The sequence below is a fragment of the Carya illinoinensis genome, chromosome 2 (genome assembly GCF_018687715.1).
Source record: "Carya illinoinensis cultivar Pawnee chromosome 2, C.illinoinensisPawnee_v1, whole genome shotgun sequence".
Lineage (NCBI taxonomy): Eukaryota > Viridiplantae > Streptophyta > Magnoliopsida > Fagales > Juglandaceae > Carya > Carya illinoinensis.
The window spans coordinates 5,036,188-5,060,371 of record NC_056753.1 but is presented as its reverse complement, the minus strand read 5'-3'; the positions used below and the strand labels follow the sequence as shown (position 1 = coordinate 5,060,371).

The following is a 24,184-nucleotide window of genomic DNA, read 5'->3' as shown; positions in this document are numbered from 1 at the left end:
GATAACATAGTTCAAATGTCATTGGTATAAGCTGAGTGAGCAACACTCACACAAACCCATTGATAGGGATTTCAAGTCAGTGAACATATATAGTCGAATCTATCATTCAAAAATTACCTCTTGGGTGTATAAAATTTGCAGAATATTACAAACATATAGAAGCTACAACTTTATCAATGTGCATGGTGGAGGGAAGCATTGGAGTATCAGTTTTTTCATTAAGGGAAGCAACACGTGAAATTATAGCGAGTGAAAAACTTAGCATATGATGTTGAAGAATACATGTACATAAAAGATTTTACATTTGGTGCTAGGTGCTGGTTGTCATCAAGCATTTAAACCCTAATTCACAAAAGAGTCCTAAAAGCTTCAAAGTCTACTGTGTCCCCTAAATTTATTGTCTGTAGAGATCTCATACATATATAAAATGTGGCCTGAAATTTTAATTTGCATTAGACATAGCAACATAAATACCTAGCCTTATCCCTGCAACTACATTATATATCTAAAATTGAGACAAACTATGAAATATAGCAATGGAAGGTAAGGAATGGAATCGTTAATTTTTACCTTGTTGCACAATCAGTCAATGGATATGGGGATTGGAGGACTGAGCAGTGACAGCGGGAGATAGATTATGTCAAATCTTAGATGAATTGAGGTTCTGATTTGTGAGGAAAGAATTGGAGATGAAAGCAGAATTGTTGAATTGGAAAAATGCTTGAATGAATTGATAATTACAGAGTACTTTGACTATATTTATACAAGGCAAAGTAAGAAATAATAGACTAATTGTTTTAAATAACTTTTCTTCTCCTCTTCCAGTTTGACACGTGTAGCTTTAGATTTTAACTCCATTTGTTCAATCCTTGAGGCTATATTCCAACACCCCCCCTCAAGATGAACATGTATATTTAGGATGTTCATCTTGCGGAGAGTATGATGAAATGGAAGAGAGCCTAGAGGCTTGGTTAAAATATTTGCTAGTTGTAGTCTTGAAGGAACATGAAAGAACTTGATGATGTTTTGTTGCAGCTTCTCTCGAATAAGATGACAGTCTATCTGTATGTGCTTTGTTCTCTCGTGTTGGATTGGATTTGTTGCAATGGATAATGCTGATTTGCTGTATGTATAAACCAAAGTTGGCTGCTTGTGGTTAACATTTAGGTCCTGCAATGCATAAAGTAGCCATTGAATCTCACAAGCTGTTGAGGCAAGGGCCCTATATTTTGCTTTTGTAGAGGATCTGCTTATTGTAGCTTGCTTTTTACTCTTCCATGAAATTAGTGAATCACCCAAAAAGATGGCAACACGTGTTACACTCCTTCGAGTGTCAACACACCCTGCCCAATCACTGTCTAAGAAAGCCTTGAGCTACAATTCTGATGAAACTGGGAAGAATAAACCTTGTCCAGGAGTTGCCTTTAAATATTTGAGAACTCAAATGGCTGCTTGGTAATGACTAACAGCTGGTTTTGCTAGAAATTGACTAAGAACTTGGACTGAATAAGCAAGGTCAGGTCGAGTTATTGTTAAGTATAACAACCTCCCAACTAATCTTCTGTAGGCTGAAGGATCTTCGTATAAATCAACATCTGAAGCAGTGAGCTTCAAATTCGATTCCATTGGGAAAGCTGCAGGTTTTGCACCAAGAACTCCAGCTTGTTCAAGTATGTCTAGAGCATACTTCCTTTAGCAAATTGATATGCCAGTTTTAGATCTTGCCACCTCCAATCTGAGAAAATATTTGAGTTCCCCCAAGTCTTTAATTATAAACTTATCTTGTAGAAAAGTCTTGAGTAATTGTATTTCAAGCAAGCTGTCACTTGCTAAAAGAATGTCATCTACATAGACTAGTAAGGCTATGAAGGATGATTCAGATTTCTTGATAAACAAAGAGCAATCTGAAGTACTTTGAGTAAAGCCATAATCAAGCAATGCTGTAGACAGTTTAGCAAACCATTGCCTAGATGCTTGCTTCAAACCATAGAGACTTTTTAAAAGCTTACAAACTTTATTTTCTCCTTTGACAACCAAACCAGGAGGCAACTCCATGTAAACTTCTTCATGCAATTCACCATGTAAAAATGCATTATTAACATCCAATTGGTGAATATGCAAATTTTTAATACCAACTACAGCAAGCAGTAGCTGAATGGAAGTGATCTTTGCTATTGGAGAAAAAGTATCAAAGAAGTCTAATCCCTCTTGTTGAGTGTAGCCTTTAGCTACTAATCTTGCTTTGTGTCTTTCTATAGTTCCATCTGCCTTATACTTGATTCGAAATACCTACTTACAACCTATGGTCTGTTTATTTTTAGGAAGAGTAACAAGTTCCCAAGTTTTATTTAACTCTAAGGCATTTATTTCATTTTGTATTGCAGCTTGCCATTCAAGAATTTTAGCAGCCAATTTATAACTTTTAGGCTCTTGAGAGGCTGAAAGAGATACTAGAAAAGCTTTATGAGAACTGGACAATCGATGTACAGAAAGGAAATCAGATATGGGATATAGAATACCTTTGTTATGAGAGCAACCATCAATAAAAGATAAGTGAGTTGCATTTGGAGCTTGTGAAGCAGTACCACAATAATAATCCTGCAAGTAAATTGGCATTTGTTTAATTCTTGAGGATTTTTAAGAGTTTGTGAAGCTATCTGAGGAACATATTCATTTTCCAAAGATAGTTGAGTATTTGCAAGAGTCTGGTCTGAAGATAGTTGAGGGCTTGTACAATTCTGATCTGAGGTGAGGTTAGGATCTGAGGTGAGATTAGGATCTGAGGTGAGATGAGTCTGATCTGAATTAAGGTTTTGATCATAATGAATATCAAAAGAATGAGAATAGGAACCTGAAATAGAATTTGTTGGTGAAAATAGGAAGGTATGTGTTTTAGGATTGGATGGAAAAGCCTTGAAAGGAAAAACATTTAAAAAAAAAACTACATTTCTGGAAATTAATACCTTATTTGTGTTAAGATCCATTAATTTGTAGCCTTTTATGTCAGAAGGATAACCTAAGAATAGACATTTTGTAGCTCTTGGATCAAATTTATGTCTATAATTTGTGAGAGTTGATGCAAAACAAAGACAGCCAAATACTTTGAGGTGAGAAAGATTAGGTGGTTTACCAAATAACATTTTGAATGGTGTTTTGTTTTTGAGAAGGGGAGTAGGAATTCTGTTTATAATGTGTGCTGCAGTTAACACACATTCACTCCAAAAGGTTAGAGGCAAGTTTGATTGAAACATTAAAGCTCTTGCAGTGTTTAATAAATGTTGATGTTTCCTTTCCACAACTCCATTTTGTTGTGGAGTTTCCACACAACTTCTTTGATGTATGATGCCTTTATCATTATAGAATTGGGTCAAAAGGAATTCGGGTCCATTGTTTGACCTTACTGTTTTGATAGGAATACTAAACTGAGTTTCTATCATTTTACAGAAATTTTTGAGGATAGAAGGAACTTCAGATTTTAGCTTGAGCATGTATACCCAAGTACAACGTGTATAGTCATCAACTATAGTAAGAAAGTATTTGAAACCAGAGTAGGAAACAAAATTAAAGGGACCCCATATGTCACAATGGATCAAGTCGAACATTTTATTTGAACTAGTTTGAGATACAGGAAATGAAACCTTTCTTTGCTTTGCTAACTGACATACATCACAGACATTGGTAGAATTGAAAGATATAGAGGACTCTAGCTGTCTAAGAAAAGGTAATCTTGAGTTAGAGACATGGCCTAATCTATAATGCCAAGTATCTAATTGATTTTGAGTGATAGCTGAGACAAAAGATGAAGAATTAAACTTGGGTTTATTGCAGGTAGCAGCTTTTGAAGTAGCTTGAGGTAGGTGGTACAGTCCATGCTTCTCAAAGGCAATCCCAATCATCTTCTTTGTTGATTGGTCCTGTAAAAGGTAATAGGAGTCAAAGAAAGAGACACAAACATTAGACTGCTTTGTTAGTTTAGAAACTGAAAGTAAGTTGAATGAGAAACTGGGAACACATAACACATCATGCAAATATAGTGTGTTTGTGAGACAAATATTGGCAATGTATGAAGCTGGAACAGAGTTTCCATTTGGCAAATTTATAGAAGTATTGATGGACTTAGGTGGTGAGGAATATAATAGTGGTGAACAGATCATATGATCTGTTGCACCTGTATCTAGAATCCATGAAGAAACAGATTGTAAGGATGAAGAAACAGAATAGCAAAGGTTTGAAGGTTTACCAGAAAATTGAGAAGTAACAATGTTTACAGCTGGTGTAGGTGTTTGAGTAGGTATTGGATATGAGTTAGAATTTGCAAGTGCTAGCAATTTATTGAATTCCTCAGAGGTTAAAGAAAACTTTTGATCCTCGTTACTGTTTTGAATATAGACCTCAGAGGTTGATATAGCAGCATGAGCAGTGGGTGAACTTCTCTTCCGTTTTGGTCCAGTCCAGCCAGGAGGGTAACCATGAAGTTGGAAGCATTTCTCTATTGTATGTCCATTGTACCCACAATGAGTGCAATGTAAAGATGATCTCTTCTGTTTATCTTTGAGAAACTTCGATGGAATAGATGGTTGACTATTCTGTTTTGCAAGAAAGGCATGAGTTTCATTGCTAACAGAATTGTTGAGTTGTCTCTGGCTTTCCTCTTGAAGTAGTAAAGAGAATACTTTTGTCATACATAGCAATGGTGAAGCCATAAGTAACTGACTTCGAATTGAAGCATAAGAATCATTTAAGCCAACCAAGAATTTTAACACATAATCAGACTGCTGTCTGGCAAGCAGAAAATCAAACAAGTTGCAGGTACATGTTGCCATCTTTCCACAACTACAAGTTGGAAATGGTCTGTAATTCACATACTCATCTCATAAGGTCTTGAAAGAACTGAAATACTCAGTGATAGACAAAGAACCCTAAGTAATAGAACTTAGAGATTTTTCAAGATGAAAAACTCTAGGACCATCGCTTCTTAAGTATCTGGTTTTCAATTCTTTCCAAAGATCAACAGCAGATGCAACATAAAGAAGACTATTTCTTATTTCTTTTGAAATAGAATTCATTAACCATGAGAGAACCAAATTATTGGCACGTAGCCAAGCAGTGTGAAGAACACGCTGAGTAACAGGAGGAGCAAGAATTGTGCCATCAATGAATGCTGCTTTGTTCTTGACTGTTAGAGCAATAGTGATTGATCTACTCCATGATATGTAATTGTCACCAGTAAAGATTTCTGAAACAAGTAATGCACCAGGATTGTCACTTCGATGCAAGAAGAATGGACTTGATGAAGCATCCAAAGGATTGATTGTGCGAGGAGAAGTATGAGAATTGAGAGAATTTTCATCATCAGAAGTCATTTCTGGAATTTCTCCAAGAACTGCCAGAAATGCAATAATTTCTCCAAGAACTGCAAGAATTGCCAGAAATGCAAGAAATAGAAGAAAGTATGTAGAAGAAAAAGATTTCAATCTTTGTGAGATTGAATTGCAAGAAAGTATGTAGAAGAAACGCAAGAAATAGAAGAAAGGAGTACAAAGATTTCAGAACAAAATCTTTGTGAGATTGCGGAAATACACAGTTTTTCAATCTGATACCATGTCAAATCTTAGATGAATTGAGGTTCTGATTTGTGAGAAAAGAATTGGAGATGAAAGCAAAATTGTTGAATTGGAAAAATGCTTGAATGAATTGATAATTACAGAGTACTTTGACTATATTTATACAAGGCAAAGTAAGAAATAATAGATTAACTGTTTTAACTAACTTTTCTTCTCCTCTTCCAGTTTGACACGTGTAGCTTTAGATTTTAACTCTAGTTGTTCAATCCTTGAGGCTATATTCCAACAGATTATCCCGACACTACTGCGAATCGACCAACGAATCAAAGACGATTCCGCGGGTGTTGGTTCAAAACAAGATCATGGCAGCCATGATTGTCGCATGATCCATAGATATATACGTAGGATTCTTAGCTAACTAACTCATATGGGTTTCGCCCAAAAGGCAATATACCAACTAATCAGAGCTTGACTGATGAGAAGGGAGGGGAAAATTCCAGTGGGAAGCATGCGACAAGCATTTTATAAACCAACTATAACGGCAACTTCTACTTGTCACAGAAAGATGTAGACATCTTAATAATGGGAATCACAGTTGCGGCAATTGTATGTCGTCATAAAAAATACAAAACATGCCAAAAAAATATTTGTAATGTCAAAATTTAGCAACGTTATGTTGCCGACATTGAATAGTTTTATTGACAAGTTCATGTCCTGTTTGTGGAGACTTCCAACATTGTGAATAAAAGCGTCTATTTGCGGCAAGTTAGTATTCTCCAGAAAAAAATGGTAGCAAAATGCCCAATATGTTGTAGTGACATTAGTGTCCTAAACTTTATGCTTATAATCGAAAAATCATATATAAAATAGCAAACAGGAGAGTGCACATAAACCACGACACAATTAAGTGATATTCCACAATATATGAAAATCTTAAAGGTATTGGATATTGATATGATTAAACTCATTTCCCGTAAGAATTTATAGAGAAAGATTATTTTATGACGATACACCCAATATAATATTGAAGTCTGTTCCACAATACTGAAAAGCTATTGGGTTTTTAATATATATATTTTATATAAATCTTGTAACAAATATTTAGTATGTTGAGACACCAGACTTTGAAAGTAATAAAACCAATAATACCATAGTGGTTAACATGGTCAGACTTTCTTTTATCAATTCAAGATGATTAGTTGATTTGATTTTTCAAGGCCAGCTCATTTTCATGCCCAAAAGGTGTGGATGAGATTGCACTTTCCAATGTATCCTCCATGAATGCATGGTTGTTTCTTGTGGCAATACCTTAGAAAACAACTTGGTGGCATCTGCTGATGCAGATATACATGATAATTAGGTTTCTGAAAAAAGAAGTGCTAAAATCGTAAAGAAATTTTACAATATGGCGCGCTTTCTTCTCCAATTCTATTCTCTTTATCTCCTCCTCTCCCACAAGAACTTAACAAATATATAAATAAAGCAAACATTACAATACATAAAATGAAAAGTAAAGTAATTAATAAAACTTAGCAGTTCTAATCTTATCTTTCCTAGTTTGAATCATGTAATCAAGAAAGAGGCCTCAAAAGTTGTTTCAATATCTGTCGAGGAGAATCTTACATCAATAGGATAAGAATCTTACATAGAAGTATTCATATTGAGGTAATTGTTTGTCCATGGATAAGGGAGGTGATTTCTATGGTGTTTATATAAATATTATTTTATAAAGAAACTTAATCCAATTGAGTTGTAAATCCGTTGATCAATAGAATTTAGGCTGAAACTAAAACAAAAATTGTAAAGATACTAAGTTCGCTAGATCGACCTGGTGAATTCAAACTAGTTCAAGTAAAAAAATTCATAACTTTTGAACCACATTGGATAAAGGCAATATTGGTGAACTCAAAGATTGACAGCTTCATGTTTTATTAAGATCTCCGAATTCCAATATTTATTAGGTCAAGAAACACATTGAGGCTTCTAGATACTTTCTCATTGATTACTTCCCTCACACAAAACCATAGAAAAGCTTGACAACCATTAGAATTCTGGTTTGAATTTTGAAAGGGAAGAGTGTTTTTTTTTTTGGCAAAGATAATCCATACAGAAAAAGGCCAGAGGTTATAGAGTCACAACGGTGAGAGTAGACGGATGATCTTTTAATTCCGGAGTTGCAAGTTGGATCTTCTAGAAGTACAAAGGTTTTGTAAGTAAGAACAAGTTGCAACAAAAATCTTCTCTTGTGGATGTATTTAGGTTGATTGTCCCCAAAGTGATTTTAAATTTTGAAAATATTCCTAAAATGATATTCTATTTTATTACTAAAATGTCCATGTTGAAGTGGTTTTAGATTGTTGTTCTTAAGTTTCCATTTGGAAACTAAGATGGCTCACAAGCAAATGTGACAAATATTGTCCTTATGATAAATGAATTGCCTTTCAATTAGAAGGAACAAACTTCCTGTCGAACAAAAAACAGACCAAAATGACAACTATCCAAAGTAGGGCAAACCTAAAAGTTAGGGTGCTACCCGCACCTCCCAGGTGGGAAAGGGGGCTTTTGTCTCCCAAAATCCGACCTCGTACCCCATGGGTGGGTTGGGGGGTGGATTGGCCCCTAGTACTGGTAGTGGTAGGGGGTAGGGGTAGGGTAGATATCACTAACGCTAGTATCCGACCTGACATGATGCACCACACAATAATTAAATCATATAATCATAAACATCACAATAGTTTGGGGTTTTAAGGGGTTTCATAACTAAAACCCCAAGTAAGTTTGGGATTTCAATCATATTAGGTTAAGGGTTTCAATATAATCTCCTAATCCAATTTAGGATTTCAATATGAGACCTTAAATTGGTTCAATGGTTTGGGTTGAACCCATAGATGATTTTAGGGTGTCAGATTATAAAATCGTAAATTAACATACACAATCACGATCGAATCTCCATAGCACACAAAACACAATCTCATTCTCCAAATCCATTGATCAGTCCCATCCTCCATAGTCAGATTCATTGAAAAACTAAACAAAATTCTAGAGGGTTTCGGGATACTTATAGAGGTTGAGAGAAAATACAAAAATTCGAGATGTGCTCATAGATGACGTAAGCTGCTGATGGTGATGGCGACAGTGGTTAAGAATTGAGAGGGGATGGGCGACAACGTGAGGGTGTAGAGGAGCTTTAGGGATATTATTGAAATGATGCCATTGTGGGTATATATATATATATATATATATGTAATTATATATATGTGGGTCAAACAGGGGAAAATACAGGTGGGCTTGGGCCCAACCCGCTCCCTGCCCGTACTCGGTGCGCATATGCAAGCAGATACCCCATCACCCACATCTAACTAACAGTTCCCTCGCCCCACCCAATCGGGGGTCAAACAATTGAGGGCAGGCAGATGAGGTGCAGGGCCCTACCGCCTACCCCTACCTGAAAGGGCTTGTAGCAACTTCTTCAATAGATAAGATGCTAATGTTGCCATTTATATCGGTCTTGACATAGCTATGACATAAAGAACTTATGCAGATACTTGGGTACTCTTTGGCGAGAACTCTTGTGCAGGCATTCATTGCTATTCCTTGATAGAATAGCGTGGTAGAACTCAAGACGTTAACATTGGGGCCAAACCTTGTCTCCAAAACCTTGTCTCTCAACTAGTGGTTTCCTCAAAATCTTCAAGCCATTTTGAAGAAATCAACACTATAAAGCCACCCAATGAACTCCACACCTTTCAGTTTTAAAAAATCTAACCTAGTAGTAGACATTGCTTGAATTCCGCCATCACCTTCACAATTTGAGTTTTTTGGTCTGTTACAAGAATTCTCCTTGTTGTCGCAATCATTCCATCATTTTTATCCTGTTAATCTTACCTTTCTGATAATTCAACCAATTCTGAAGCATGCGTGCTATCCACTATAGACAGGAAAGCCACTTTGATTTGTTGAGTGAAGAACAATAGGAGAACTCAAGAAAATTTAATTCAAGGCAGTTTTTAGGATGCCTACTCTTGCAAAAAACTCTGGTTTTGAACATGATACAGATAGCCTTATTTCATAATAATTTGGCAAAATGAGTTTATTTCATCAATTGGGTGGTTATTGAGTTGATTTACATAACTGACCCAATTGAAACCCAACTGTAATATTTAAAGACAACCCAACCGTTCCAATTCAAACACAAACATAATAACTACTTACAAATTATGATTGGACTTACACACTTATAGTCTTATACATATCTAGACAACACACATACATAGCTTGTACAACTAACATGTACAGCCAATCTACATAATTTCTGATGAGGTTGTAGAATTGGATAATCTTTTAATCAAAAGTTGTCACATCATTATGAAAAAAGAACAGGCCAATAGAACCGTTGTCAGGCAGCAATGCTAACCTTACTGGACCTTCAGCACCGTCTTCAATCATTTGGTAGTAGATGTTGCCATTTATATCGGTTTTGACATAGCCAGGGCAGATGCAATTGACTTGGAAAAATGGATACTCCTTGGCCACAATTCTTGTGTATGCATTCAAAGCAGCTTTTAAAACTGAGTAGTTAGAAAAATCAACTGGCCAGCCTTTGTTTTCCAAGGTTCCCTCTTTAAAATCCTTCAGAAATTCACTCAACACCTCATCCAATCTTTCTTCAGTGAGACTTTTGATCTCACTAAACACTCCTTTAGCCCATTCATTTGGTATGTACTAAAAAAACAAAACCAGAGAACTTAATGTTTAACTAATGGTGATAGACGGGTTAATTTGGAAGTAAAAGCTTCAAAATCTTACAAAGTAATTAAGACAGCATCGTTCATAAAACCCAAACCACATATTTAAACATGAATCTATTTATTTTTTTAATTATTTTTTAATTATTATTCAAACCAAACAAAAGACTTGTAATTGGTTAACTTATATATAGTTCAATTGGGATGCTCTTCTTTTGTAGTAACAAATGGGAGAGTTAGGTCATGGTTGCAATAGTTTTATACCTTTAAGTGCCCCATCAAAGAGGAAACATTAATGATCCTTGTTGAATTGGATAGCTGAAGAAGGGGAAGAAGCGCTTCAACCGGCGCTATAGTAGTTTGTTTGCAAGCACTCTTCGGCAAACTCATTAGTTTGAGATGCTATTTCACTCAAATTGACCTTGACACCTTCTTGCATCAATAACAAGAAACTTTATCCCCTTGTCTTTTCAATAAAAGTTTGTGTTCTGCTGTGCTATAATGTAGAACATATGAAGTGAGAAGAAGAAACTATATATGGGGTTCATGCTGTGCTGTCATATAGACACCACGAAAGATGAAGCAAGTACCTCGGTGTCAATGGTTGTCATTTACGATGAAACTTGAGACAGCTTTGTGGCCAACAGCTTCTAAATAAGAAGTTGATCAGTTAACTTGGTTTTTTGTCAGAGAACACTAACTTGGTTTTTTGTCAGAGAACACTAGGCCCAATTGATTATCAAAAACTAAATAATCTAATCTCATCTAATCTTATCATTACAACTTTTTAAAATTTCTATATAAAATATAATAAACAATTTAACTTTTTCAAATTTCAATATAAAATTAATATTAAAATATTATATTATAATAATATTATATTTATTACTATTCAAAACATCTCATTTCATCCGAACTACGTAACCAAACGGAGCCTTAAATGATATTTCATCTGCATATCTCTTATAAATTCTTTGGAAAAGAGAATTCACTCAAAACACTTCATTTAAAAAAAAAAAAAAAAAAACTTGCACGAAACTAGCACATTTTAAACTCATATCTTAAACTCATTTTAAATTTGCACATTTTAAACTCATATCTAATGTTAATCTTTCATTTTAGGATTTGAAGACGGCCACCATTAATCATTTTTCCTCTCTCTGGTTAGAGTAGAGGTTTTTCTCTCATCTCTCGTACGAGGTTTTTGGAATGGCGGATGCATTAGATGAACTTCATGCGAGTTTGTCTTTAACTGAGAAGGAGAATGAAGCAGTTTCGGTGGAGACTAGCTGGCTGGAGGATGTTTTAGAATGCGGGGCGAGTTGTTTGATTATGAAGCTTTTGATCAAGAAGCATTACAATCATGAGGCATTCAAGTAGACGATGAGGAAAGTTTGGCGCCCGGTGAAGGGTGTGAAATTCTGTGATCTCAATACTGAGTTTACGTTGGTTGAGTTCGAGGATACGAGAGACAAAATTAAGGTCATGCGTGAGGGTCCGTGGTTGTTCGATAAGCATCTGGTCCTCTTGAAGGAATTTGATGGTAGGTTACAGATTGGTAAGATAGAATTGGTGCATGCCCCTTTTTGGGTCCGATTACATGATTTACCGTTAATGGCTTGTAATGAGTATATTGGGAGACTAGTCGGGGGTGCGTTGGGGGAGGTTTTGGAAGTTGATTTAGATAAAGCTGAGATGGAGTGGGGGGAATATATGAGAGTCAAGGTCCTCATCAATATTTTCAAACCTCTATTACGTCGAAAGCGTATGATTGTGGAGGATGGGGTATCCTGTTGGGTGCATTTTTCTTACGAAAGGCTACCAGACTTATGTTTCCACTGTGGTATTCTGGGTCATACGTTAAAGGAGTGCGAGGCTATTGATGCAAACCAAGTCGATTCCCAGAGACTTCCATAAAGTCCATGGTTACGAGCGGGATTCAATTCTTCTCGCAGGGGAGGAGGACGTGGTTCACCGATGGCTGCTATGGCTACGGCTACGGCGGTTACGGCTAGTACGGTTGAGACTGGTTCACTGATGGTTGGTAATGTAAAGGGTAATGAAGTTTTGACTGTTACGGAACTAGTGGGGGAGAGAAATCATGAATTTGAAGGGGCCGAAATTTTTGCAAACAGTGAATCTTTATCTAATCCGAATATTACGCCGTCTGGGGTGAATGAGGGGGTTGTTGTTTTGGAATCTTCCGTGGATGTAGGAGGTTCAAATAAGGAAGAGGTTGAAACGGATGAGTCAAATGTCTTTAAGAAGAGTAATGCTGAGGATGAGCTTATGGATGTCCCGGTGCTGGAGGCCCCTCATTTGTTCTTGGGCTTCGATTCTGGCCCATCAGGCAACAAATGCCCAAAGCCTTATGGCCTTTCTGGTTCCCGTAGCAGTGCTCAAAGGAAAAGGGGTCATCGATCGGGATTTAGGGCATTCCAGAATACTCATGCCCAGCCGATTGAAGTAACTTCAGAAAATGGTGTTGAGGCAGCTTCCGTTCAACAGAATGAAGGGGTTTTTTCTCCAAACAATGAAGGGGAGTCCGATTTTGGAGGCTGAAGCAAAAAGAGGTAAACCTTCATCTTCCTCTATTTCAGTGGATGTTTTTACAAAGAGGGCGGCGGTGGTTGGTGATTAGTCTCGCCGATTACAATGAAAATTTTGACATGGAATCTCCTTGGGCTTGGGAACCCACAGAGCATTCGTACCCTTCGTGATTTACTCACGACTGAAGATCCCGAGATTTTTTTTTTTGCAAAAAATGAAATTAACATCACGCCGGTTGGAGTTTTGTAAGTTTAGATTGGGTTTTTGGTGTTGTTTTGGTGTTGACAATGTGGGTCGAAGTGGAGGGCTGGCACTTTTTTGGAAAGATAATATTCATTTGATGATTGTTAGTTTCTCTAGAAATCATATTCATGCATCTATTAAAAATTGTGATGGGGAGGAATGGTTGTTGACAGGGGTGTATGGTCATCCTGAGAGTGGGCAGGGGTTTGAAATATGGAGTCTGTTGAAGTTCTTGGGCCGTGGGGTTGTTTTACCAGGGCTAGTTTTTGGGGATTTTAATGAAATCTTAGATCATTCTGAGAAGTTGGGTGGAAACATAAGAAGTGAATCACAGATGAGGGAGTTTAGAGGGGTTTTATTGGACTGCCAGTTGAGAGATTTGGGTTATGAGGGGGTTCCCTTTACTTGGAGTGGTTGTAAAGGGGAGGAGGGTTTAGTGAAGGAGAGATTAGATAGATTTCTTGCCAATTCCTTGTAGTGTGAAATATATCTAAACCTTCGAGTTAAACATGGAGTAGCAGTTTACTCTGATCACATTCCTTTATGGTTGGATACTGGAGGTGCTTTGAGTAGAAGGAGGAATAGGAGGTTGTTAGATTTGAGGCTAAGTGGGTGGGTGTGAAGGAATGTTCTTCTATTGTTGAGAGGGCTTGGTGTCAGAGAAATGGTCTTCACTTTTTGGATTAGATTATGGGGAGGATTTCTCGCTGTGCTACAGAGTTGGGAAGATGGAATAAGGTTTCTTTTGGCCATGTGCAGAAGAATTTAGCTACTGCTAAAAGGAAACTGCAGTGTTTAGAAGAGAATGATTTGGGCTCAAATTTTCTAGAGGAACACAAACAAGCGTGTCTTGAGGTTCAAAAATGGCTTGAAAGGGACGAGTTAATGTGGAAGCAAAGATCTCGGGTGAAGTGGCTTAGAGAAGGAGATAGTAACTCTCGGTATTTTCATTCAAAGGCATCCACTAGACGAAGAAAGAATAGCATCATTCAGTTGCAAGATGAGTCTGGTTTTTGGCATAAAGGGGATCAGATGGATGTTTTAATCATTGAATATTTTCAAAATTTGTTCACTATTGCAGATCGAGTGGATATGGAGGATATTCTTTTGGGTGTTGAGGCCAAAGTAACTGCTGAGATGAATGAGGAGCTGTTAAAACCATATGTTGCTGAGGAGGTGGAGGTAGCTTTAAAACAGATGCACCCTTCTAAGGCCCCTGGTCCAGATGGCATGCCTCCTCTATTCTTTCAGAAATATTGAGGTGTGATAGGTAATTCTATTACCAATGCTTTACTTTTCGCTTTGAATTCTGATATGTTTCCTAGAGGTTTAAACCATACTTTCATTACATTAATCCCTAAGAAAGCTTCCCCTTCAAAGGTAGCAGATTTTCGTCCTATCAGTCTGTGTAATGTGCTTTATAAGATTCTTTCTAAAGTCATTGCAAATAGACTTAAGAGAGTTTTGCTGGAAGTGATCTCTGATACTCAAAGTGCGTTTGTTCCTGGTAGACAGATTTCGGATAATGTGCTTATTGCATATGAGTTGTTGCATTTTCTTCGTACTAAGAGAAAGGGTCGAAAGGGGTTTATATCCCTCAAACTTGACATGAGTAAAGCCTATAATAGGGTGTAATGGCTGGTTTTAGAAAAAATAATGGAGTCCCTTGGCTTTGATAAGAAACTGATTTCTTTGATTATGCAGTGTGTTAGAACAGTTTCATTTTCAGTTTTAGTCAATGGAAGTCCTAAAGGCCCTATTATTCCTTCTCGGGGCCTTCCGCAAGGTGATCCGTTATCACCATATTTATTTATTTTGTGCACGGAAGGTCTTATTTCTTTGCTAAAAAGAAATGCTAGTCGGGAAGGGGTGGATGGGATAAGGATTTGTAGAGGAGCTCCTAGAATAAACCACTTGTTATTTGCGGATGATAGTGTCATATTTTGTAAAGCTGATGTGATTACAAATGTGAAGATCCAATCTTTGTTGAACAAGTATGAGCGAGCTTCGGGCCAATGTATTAATAAAGAAAAAACTTCTATGGTTTTTAGCAAGAATGTGAATGATGAGCTGAAAAAAGATATTATACAGTTGTGGGGTGGCAGCTTTACACAGCAGTATGAGAATTATTTAGGGCTGCCTCCCATGGTTGGGAGGTCAAAAAAACAAGCCTTTTCTGCTACAAAACGGAGGGTGTGGCGAAAGTTACAAGAATGGAAAGGGAATTTGTTATCTCAAGGGGGTAGGAAGGTACTTATAAAAGCTGTAGCTATGTCTATTTCTACTTATGCTATGAATTACTTTTTGTTCCCTAAATCTTTGTGTCATGAGTTAGAGATGATGATGGCTAAATTTTGGTGGGGTAATCAATCTCGGGAAAATAAAATACATTGGTGTAGATGGGAGAAGTTGTGTATTTCAAAATTCCAAGGTAGGATGGGTTTTAGAGATCTCCATCCTTTTAACTTAGCCCTTTTGGCAAAACAAGGGTGGAGGCTTTTAAGAAATGAGGGTTCTCTTCTTTACAATGTTTATAAAGCCAAGTATTTTCCGAATTCAAGTTTATTTGAAGCCAAAGTTTGTGCTAGCTCATCTTATGTTTGGAAGGGAATTTGGGAAGCTCTTGATTGTTTGAGAAAAGGTTGCAGGTGGCATGTGGGGAATGGACAAACTGTTCGTATTTTTAAAGATCCTTGGTTACCAGATTGTTCAAATATTTCAGCTTTGGTTGAGGTTGATGAAGATTTAAAAGTCCATTCCTTGTTAGATGCAAGCATAGGTTGGTGGAATGTTCATATGGTGAGAGCTCTATTCAATCCAAATGTAGTTCAACAGATCTTAAAATTACAAGTTTCTGTCAATTCTGAAGACTCTTTGTTTTGGATTCATGAGAAGAATGGAAGCTATTCAGTTAGGAGTGCCTATCAATATCTTCAACAGAGTCTACATCATTCAAATGGGCAGTCTTCTAGTGTCAGATCTGAGGTTGTGTTTTGGAAGTCATTATGGCATCTGAAAATCCCTAAGAAGATGAAGATTTTTGCATGGAGGGCATGTCAGGAGAAGCTTCCAACCTACCTGAATCTAAAGAACAAACATGTACTAGAAGATGCAACCTGTGTGCTATGCAACCAAGGTATGGAAGATGCTGTTCATGCTTTGTATTATTGTTCTGAAGTGAGGAATGTGTGGGGGGATTTTTGTTCTCATATGGATAATATGCACTCTGATTTGTCTTTTTGGGATCTGGCAAATTTGGCCCGAGATAGAGGTTCAGATTCTTTGTTGGCCAGATTTGTAGCTATTACATGGGGTCTTTGGCATAGAAGAAATAAACGGATTTATGATAATATTTCTATGCATATTAATGTGGTTGTTAATAATGTTATTTCCTTACAACAAGAATATGCACAAGTGCAGCTCTTTGATGTTTCAAATCAGAAGATTAATAAGGTGGTAAGTTGGCATCCTCCTCCTATGGATTTTCTGAAATTGAATATTGATGGGGCCATTTTTCCTGATCATTCTGTTGTCAGGATTAGAGTGGTGTTGAGAGACCATAATGGTGAGGTTGTAGTAGCTTGTAGTATGGTTGAGAGAGAAGTCTCCTCTACTGAGTTTATTGAGGCAATTGCTCTTCTTAGAGGTTTGCAGCTGTGTGTTCAATGGGGTGTCCCAAAAATTATACTTGAATCCGATTGTTTGATATTGGTTAATGCTTTGAATGCAAACTCTAAGTGTCTAATAGATTTTGAATTCATTCTTCAAGACATTCGAAGACTTATGACTGGTTTTCAAGAGATTAAAGTTGTGCACGTCAATCGTTTAGGCAATTTAGTTGCTCATCGTTTGGCAAGGCATGCTTGGATGACTGAAGATATTTGTATGTGATAAGATTATTGTCCTTCATTTGTTAGTCAAGCTATATGGCTTGATAAACTCTCTATTTGTAAGGATATTTGATTTTGAATGAATGAAAGTCTGTTTATAAAAAAAAAAAAGAAAAAGGATTTGAAGACGGCCTGTTGTCGAGAATTTTAAACTCATATCTAACGTTAATTTGTCGCTAATCAATGTTTGGGATTCAATCTCTTTCTTTCATTTTTTTTCCAAACTAAGTCGTATATTCTACAGAAAAATGATAAAATAATTACTCATTTACAATTCTTCTACAACTTTCTAAAAAAATAATATTATTTTATATATTTATTTTGATTTTAATTTTGATTTTGATTTGATGCGTTTAAAATTTTAAAAAAATATTATTTTATTGATAGTCGTAAATAAATTATAAGTGAATTATAATACTATCATCACCCTATTCTACGTTTCAAATTAACCCTTGACGTGGCTTCTCATTTGTGCTTGAAATCCACGCCATCCTGAAAATTTGTGGACACCCTTACAGATAAGTACCTTTTTTTCTTTATTTCTCAGTCCCTCCCATGGCTTTGTAGATTGATTGGTTTTCTTTCAACTTGTATTAATGTGGACTACTGTGATTGACCAGCCCCCGTAGTCGAATTTTCAACATATAAGAAATTCAGGTTCGGCCCCCCTCCCAAATCTTTTGAAAATGCATGTACTTTATTATTTTATATATATATATATATATATATATATATATATATAAATTTACTATAATAATTATAATTATCCTAAAATATTAAAATAACTCACAAAATTATTTTGCTTTTAAATAATAATCATGTTTAAAAAAAAAATAATGCTAGATTTAATTTTAGATTGTGCAAGCTAGTCTTTGATCAATCAGGTGCAAGACACACCACCAATTCTAAAAGAAAAAGATGCTACTTTTAAATTAATTGTAATATTCCCAATGGATAATCTCACGTTGTTTGAAAATGAAAATTTTTTAGCATTTTAATGATACCTGTCTAAACGACATTGAGAAAATCTGAGACTGAAGCTAATTGAATACCAAAAGGTTTTTGCGTATTATGAACCTTCCTTTTCCAATAACTAAAACACACCCTTTCAATTCTGAAACCTTTTCTTTCTACATGCCTTGGGTGAAACACCGTGGAACAGCATCTGTATGCTTGGGTGTCCCCGGTTTCTATGTCAAACTAAAACTTTTATGCACCAAACTAGCATGATATTAGTTCTGCAATAATTTTGAGCATTAATAAGATGGCATCAGGGAAGCATCTTTTAAATGACATAAAAAGTTACTTGCATTTGGCATGAAATTTTCACATTGGTGTTCATAAGTTCAAACCAGAGAGTGCTACAGAAACAACAGCTCACAAGCAAATATGACAAATATTGTCCATTTGAATAAATGGATTGCCTTTTCATTCAGAAAGAAGACACTTCCTGCTGAACAAAAAACATGCCAGAAGGACTGCCATCCGGGAGCAGGGCTAATCTGACAGCTCTTGCAGCACCTTCTTCAACAGGCACGTTGCCAGCGTTGCTATTTAAATCGGTTTTGACATAGCCAGGGCATACACAGTTGATGCAGAAACTTGGGTATTTCTTGGCCAAAATTCTTGTGTAGGCACTCACTGCTGCTTTTGAGATTGTATAGGCAGATGCAAAAGTTGGCCAGCCTTTGGCTTCCACTGAACCTTCTTTAAAATCTTTTAAAAACTCCTTCAGTATCTCATCCAGTTTCTCTTCTGTAAGGTTTTCCACATCACCTAAAACTCCTTGAGCCCTTTTGTTTGGTATGTTCTGAAACAAGAAGACAGGGCAGAAAGTGGAGACAAGAAAAACGAAGATAATCAACTAAAGCAGACAAGCAGAATTAACCCATGTTTATAGCCAATAGAATTGATTGATCTGATTGTGGTGTACATGCTTCATTTCCCCCTAATTCTGTAACTTTCCATCATTTGCCTAAAATAAATTCATTCAATTACCAATAATTTTGCTGAGTCATCTACTAAAGGTCCAACTGGCCTGAATTCACGCGTACCGAGCTAGTGTCAAATTAAGCCAAGTTTCTTACTAGGGTGCTAACAATTTGTTTCTATAAGGGGAATGTGTTATTTTCATAAAGCCCAAGGCATTGGCCCAAGTAGTGAAGGCCTTGATCTTGGGGTATCACTCCCCTCATGGTCCAAGGTTTAATACTCCAGTGGTACAAATAAGCCTTTGGGGCCACACTCTCCGGTGAAAAGCCAGCAATTTAACCAGTTCCGTATAGGAAAAATTCTAAAGGTGCATTGCATGAGACCAGGGTTTACGCTGCAGGAGTGGGTCGATGGTCCCTGCCTTGGAGTGGTTCCTCGAAATTAAAAAAAAAAAGGGTGTTATTGTCATACCTTTATAATCCCGATGCTAGATGAAACGTTAACAATCCTTGGTGAGTTAGACAATTGGAGGAGATGAATGAGTGTTTCAGCCATTCCTCTAGTACCATAGTAGTTTGTTTGCAAGCATGCTTCTGCTAACTCATAAGTTTGGGGCAGATTAGCCCAACCAAGTTCGGCTCCTGCCTGCGACAGCAAGAAGTCAATCCACATGGTAATTATCACCCACTGCTTCAAAGCTCAGGTAGGTTGCAACCATCTACTAAACTTTGATATAAAAAAGAGAATACAAGTACCATAGCTTAACTCAAATATTCTATCTTGGATAAAAGGGAAATAACTCCCAAATTCAGAAGGCTAAGCAGCTTAAGCAGAAAGAAACTTCTTGCTGGCCCTAATAGGCATTAGGCTTAAGCTTTTCCAGGAAAAGTTTGGTTTCAACTTTCAACAGGGGAGATTCTCTTTGCACCTCCTCGATGGCCATTGGCTAGGTGTAAAAGATAAAGAAGAGTTCCCATGTTAGTGCTTTTGCAGAATCTGATTATCCATTGTTGGAGTCGAACCATGGCAATTAAATAAACCGCACAAGACATTTCTTCCAAGATGCATTCAGTTTAGAACTTGCCTTTACTATGCTGCAAGACACAAATCACTGGAAAGTACTTACCAGATCAGCTTCTTGTTTCAGTCCGCTTATCCCTGCATTGTTCACCTGGACATAGTTTTAGCATTTCATCACTCATTTTTGTTTCTATCAGCAATTATTAGATTTTAAGCCAGGAAAAGTAATCGAATAGTTCCATTTACTAAAAGTGTTTCTATCCCGTACTAACTTACAAGATTCACCTTGGTTTAATCAAGAACCATAAGTGCATAATTATATATATATATATATATACACCTAGGTAAACAAGAATTTCATTGATGAAACCAATAAGCATAGCCCATGTACATAGAACGTATACAAGAGAGATACCTAAACATGATTACCAACCGATACAAGAAAGTTATGGATACTCAGCCCATTTAGTTAACCAATCCAATGATTGTGAGGCAGTCACATCTTTCTGTTCTGCAGTGTAGGAAACGTTAAGGAATTGCAGTAAAAGCAGTACTATTATCCCACCTAATATTCTGAACTTTATCCCACTGAACTAACGGTAACTGATCATAAGATTCACAAAGCATATATTTTTTTGTAGTGGTATGAAGCACGAGAGTTTTTTACAACTTGAAAAATAAACTAGAAAAGATGTGCGGGAAGAATAAATTGCGGTTTAGATAGTGAGAAGAGATGAAATAATTTTATATGAAAGTTTAAAGTTGAATAAAATATTGTTAGAATATTACTTTTTAATATTATTATTGTTTAGAGATTTGAAAAAATTGAATCATTTATTATATTTTATGCAGAAATTTAAAATAATTGTAACAATGAGATGAGATAAGATGTAATTAAATAGTTTCACTGTCCAAACACACCTAAAATAAACCACAAAAAAAAAAAACAGAGTTGGAAAGCTAATTCCTTCAAGAAAGCAAAAAAATCAACTACTTACGCGAAGTAAAGCAAGCAAACAGAATTTCCAAGAGATTCTCAAGAAGAATAGATCTGGGAAAATATATAACTCTGTAAGGAAATCAACTTTGAATGATATTTACCAAGATATCAAGTTTTCCAAACTTTGCTTTGATGAAATCTGCCAAAGAAGCAATGCTAGCAGGGTCAGAAATATCGAGCTGATGAAATACCACGTGATCAGAGAGACCATAGTCTTTAAGTTTCTCAACAGCTTCAAGACCTTTCTTCTCATCTCTTGCTGTCAACACCACTACGATCCCTTTTGAAGCCAACTGTCTAACTATTTCAAAACCAATACCTTTATTTGCTCCTGTAACAACAGCATACCTGAAAGAAATAGTAAGAAAATCCCTGTCAATAAAGAGAGACATGGCAAATACATATGGGATTCCAGGTTGTGACCAGTAAGTATACCTCTTTGTTTCCTGCGCCATTGATGATTCGGTCTAGCTTTTGGAAAGGAAGGTGTTCTGCAGATAAAGATAAAATTATAGTGCGGGGTTGTCTTGTTCCGAGTAAGTGTGTATTTCTTGAAGAAAATCTAACACAATTATAATTATTTTATTAGCAAGTATATGTCGATTAAATATTAATCAGATAGACAAGGCTGGTGGGGATCACATCCAAAAAATTGACAACCGAAAATGGAAAAAAGATAGGAATCGCGCGGAGTCATGCGGTTTAAGTCTACTTAATAGATTTATGATATCTAAGGATTGGTATAGTGCGTGATCTTAGAACGATTCATATGAATAAGACGTTTTAGATATATATGAAATTCCGTATGCACATGCTCTTAGACGCTTTGGGACTTTGATTAATGGTTTGTGTTGAGGGAAAAATGAGCGTGTTGGCATATTCTTGTGAAAACCTGTGTAAAATGGTGTTGTAACAAGTGTTGTTGCGGAAGGATTGAAGTGGGCTTGAAGTGTGCTCATTATTGGTCAAAAGAAGCGACTTCGCTCGACCCTCGCTCGACAGAGCGCTTGAGCGAACTCAGGCAGATTCAACAGCTCGACCATCGCTCGACATACGGCTCGAGCGAACTCAGGCAGATTCAACCGCTCGACCATCGCTCGACATACAGCTCGAGTGAACTCAGGCAGATTCAACCGCTCGACCCTCGCTCGACACTGAGCTCAAGCGAACCCAGGCAGAGTGTGTCGCTCGACCCTCGCTCGACACTGAGCTCAAGCGAACTCAGGCAGAGTCGACCGCTCGATACTCGCTCGACATGGCGCTCGAGCGAACTCAGGCAGATTTCGGCGCTCGACCTTCGCTCGAGCCAATGTTCCAGATCACTTACAATGTAGGGTTTTGAACGCCTCATTTGATGGGAACTATAAATAGAACATGTTAGCTTCTGTTCTATGTGTGGAGAATCAGAGCAAAAACCCTAAGGGCCTCCAAGAACATCTTAGAGCAATCTCTCCCCCATTTGATTGATTCTTTCTTGGAAAAACATTTCTCCACCACAACATACACAAAAATCAGCTTTCACTTGAGTCCATTGAAGTGGACATTTTTGTTGGCCGGAAGAGTCCGGAGCTGCCGTTGATGCAGAGATCGAGAGGTTCTCGTGGGAAGCTATAGGAAGGTCGGAGTTCCGACACTACATGCGTGTAGAGATCGAGTGGGTCACTCGTGGTGTTGCAAGCCAAGTTTAGCTACTACAAAGGTTTTGTGAGTGTTCTAAATTGGTTGTAACAAACTAAAGTTTCTATAGTGGATTTGAGGTGGTGTCTTACACCCGGAGTGGTTTTAGATTTTGAAGAGGTTCTTCAAATGAGTTTCCACTCCGTGAACAAAATCATGTGTTGATTATTTGTGTTATTTGTTTCATTTATTATCTGCTTGTTTGATTAATTTTCAAAAGGCCATAAAAATTAGATTACACCTATTCACCCCCCCTCTAGGTGTAGTGTTGTGTAGAACCACTGCTTTTTCAATTGGTATCAGAGAGGGTTCACTCCGCTAGGATTTAGTTCCTGAGTGTGATCCTGCTGTAGTGGTTTAGATGGATAGGTCTCAATCACTCACATCTCCACCATTTTTTGATGGAAGTAACTATGCGTATTGGAAGGTTCGAATGAGAGCTTTCCTTAAGTCTGTGGATGAACGAGTGTGGACCTCTGTAACAAAGGGATGGAAACAACCGGTTGTATTCATTGAGGGAGTCGAAACCCCTAAGGGTGTGGAAAATTACTCTAGGGATGAAGTCAACGAGTGTAGTTGGAACAGCAGAGGCCTGAATGCGATATTCATGGCCGTGTCCCAGGAGGAGTTCAAGAGAATCTCCATGTGTGAAAATTGCAAAGAGGCATGGGACATTCTTGAGGTTACCCATGAAGGTACCAAGGCTGTAAAAAATTCTAAACTTCAAATGCTGACCACCAACTTTGAAGAACTTAGGATGAAGGATGATGAAACTTTTGATGGCTTCTATAGCAAACTTAATGATATTGTCAATTCTCGTTTTAATTTAGGGGATAGAATTCCTGAGGACAGAATTGTGAGAAAAGTCCTTAGATCTCTTCCTGAGAGGTTTCGTCCCAAAGTCACTGCTATAGAAGAAAGCAAAGACTTGGACAACATGAGAATTGAAGAGTTGGTAGGTTCCTTACAAACCTATGAACATACTCTTCCTATGGATAAGAAAAACAAGTCCATAGCCCTTAAAGCTATTAGAGAAGAGTCTGGTGAATCTTCTGACGAACTTGCCATGAGTGACAAGGAGATAGCATTTTATGCTAAAAAATTCAGGAAGATGTTTGCCCAGAAAAACCCAAGACAAGAGAAGAGAAGGTTCAAGGGTATCAATGGAGGTTTTAGTTCAGAGAACCGAGAAGGGAGGTATAAGCGAGAAACTAGAGCTGTCAATGACAATATTCAGTGCCATGAATGTCATGGTTTTGGTCACATTCGACTTGAGTGTGCGAATTACAAAAAGGCCAAAGAGAAAGCTAATGCTGCTTCATTGACTGAAAGTGAGTCTGAGTCAAGTGACTCACAAGAGAGTTCTCCCAGGAAGAAAAATTTCAACTACATGGCTTTCACTTCCTCTGTTGCAGGAAAAAGTCATAACAGTGAATCTGTGGTTGAAATTGAGAGTGTTTCTGAAAATGAATCCGGGGATGAAGATGACTTGCAGGAAATCTATGAGAAGTTGTATAAGGAATGTGTAAAATTGAGGAAACTCAATAAAGCACATATTGAGGA

General features: G+C 37.1%; 2 protein-coding genes and 1 pseudogene across 3 annotated transcripts; 1 reads left to right on the top strand and 2 right to left on the bottom strand.

Annotated features, from left to right (window-relative positions):
- Positions 1–9,905: 9,905 nt before the first annotated feature.
- Positions 9,906–10,748, bottom strand: LOC122301635 (annotated as a pseudogene).
- A 944-nt stretch (positions 10,749–11,692) lies between these two features.
- LOC122301634 (uncharacterized protein At4g02000-like) lies at positions 11,693–12,226 on the top strand. Its single transcript, XM_043113033.1, has one exon. The coding sequence runs from the start codon at positions 11,693–11,695 to the stop codon at positions 12,224–12,226; it is 534 nt and encodes a 177-aa protein (XP_042968967.1).
- Positions 12,227–18,275: 6,049 nt separating this feature from the next.
- LOC122298389 ((+)-neomenthol dehydrogenase-like) lies at positions 18,276–21,644 on the bottom strand. 2 transcript variants are annotated; one of them, XM_043108111.1, is made up of 5 exons: positions 21,380–21,637; positions 21,046–21,292; positions 20,051–20,095; positions 19,396–19,569; positions 18,276–18,802 (listed from the first exon to the last, which is right to left on the bottom strand). In XM_043108111.1, the coding sequence occupies exons 1-5, from the start codon at positions 21,397–21,399 to the stop codon at positions 18,425–18,427; spliced, it is 864 nt and encodes a 287-aa protein (XP_042964045.1). In that variant the 5' UTR covers positions 21,400–21,637; the 3' UTR covers positions 18,276–18,424. The 2 variants fall into 2 exon arrangements, with proteins under 2 accessions (XP_042964045.1, XP_042964052.1); XM_043108118.1 differs by lacking the exon at positions 19,396–19,569 and having other exon boundaries at positions 21,380–21,644.
- Positions 21,645–24,184: the final 2,540 nt, after the last annotated feature.

Bases quoted from the DNA above. Each gene is read 5' to 3' on its own strand.
- LOC122298389 (XM_043108111.1), bottom strand. From the start codon at position 21,399: ATGGCGCAGGAAACAAAGAG. The intron at 19,570-20,050 runs GTAAGTACTTTC...TTGCTGTCGCAG, and splicing joins TGAAACAAGAAGCTGATCTG to GCAGGAGCCGAACTTGGTTG. The intron at 18,803-19,395 runs GTATGACAATAA...TTCTTGTTTCAG, and splicing joins CTAGCATCGGGATTATAAAG to AACATACCAAACAAAAGGGC.
- LOC122301634 (XM_043113033.1), top strand. From the start codon at position 11,693: ATGAGGAAAGTTTGGCGCCCGGTGAAGGGTGTGAAATTCTGTGATCTC.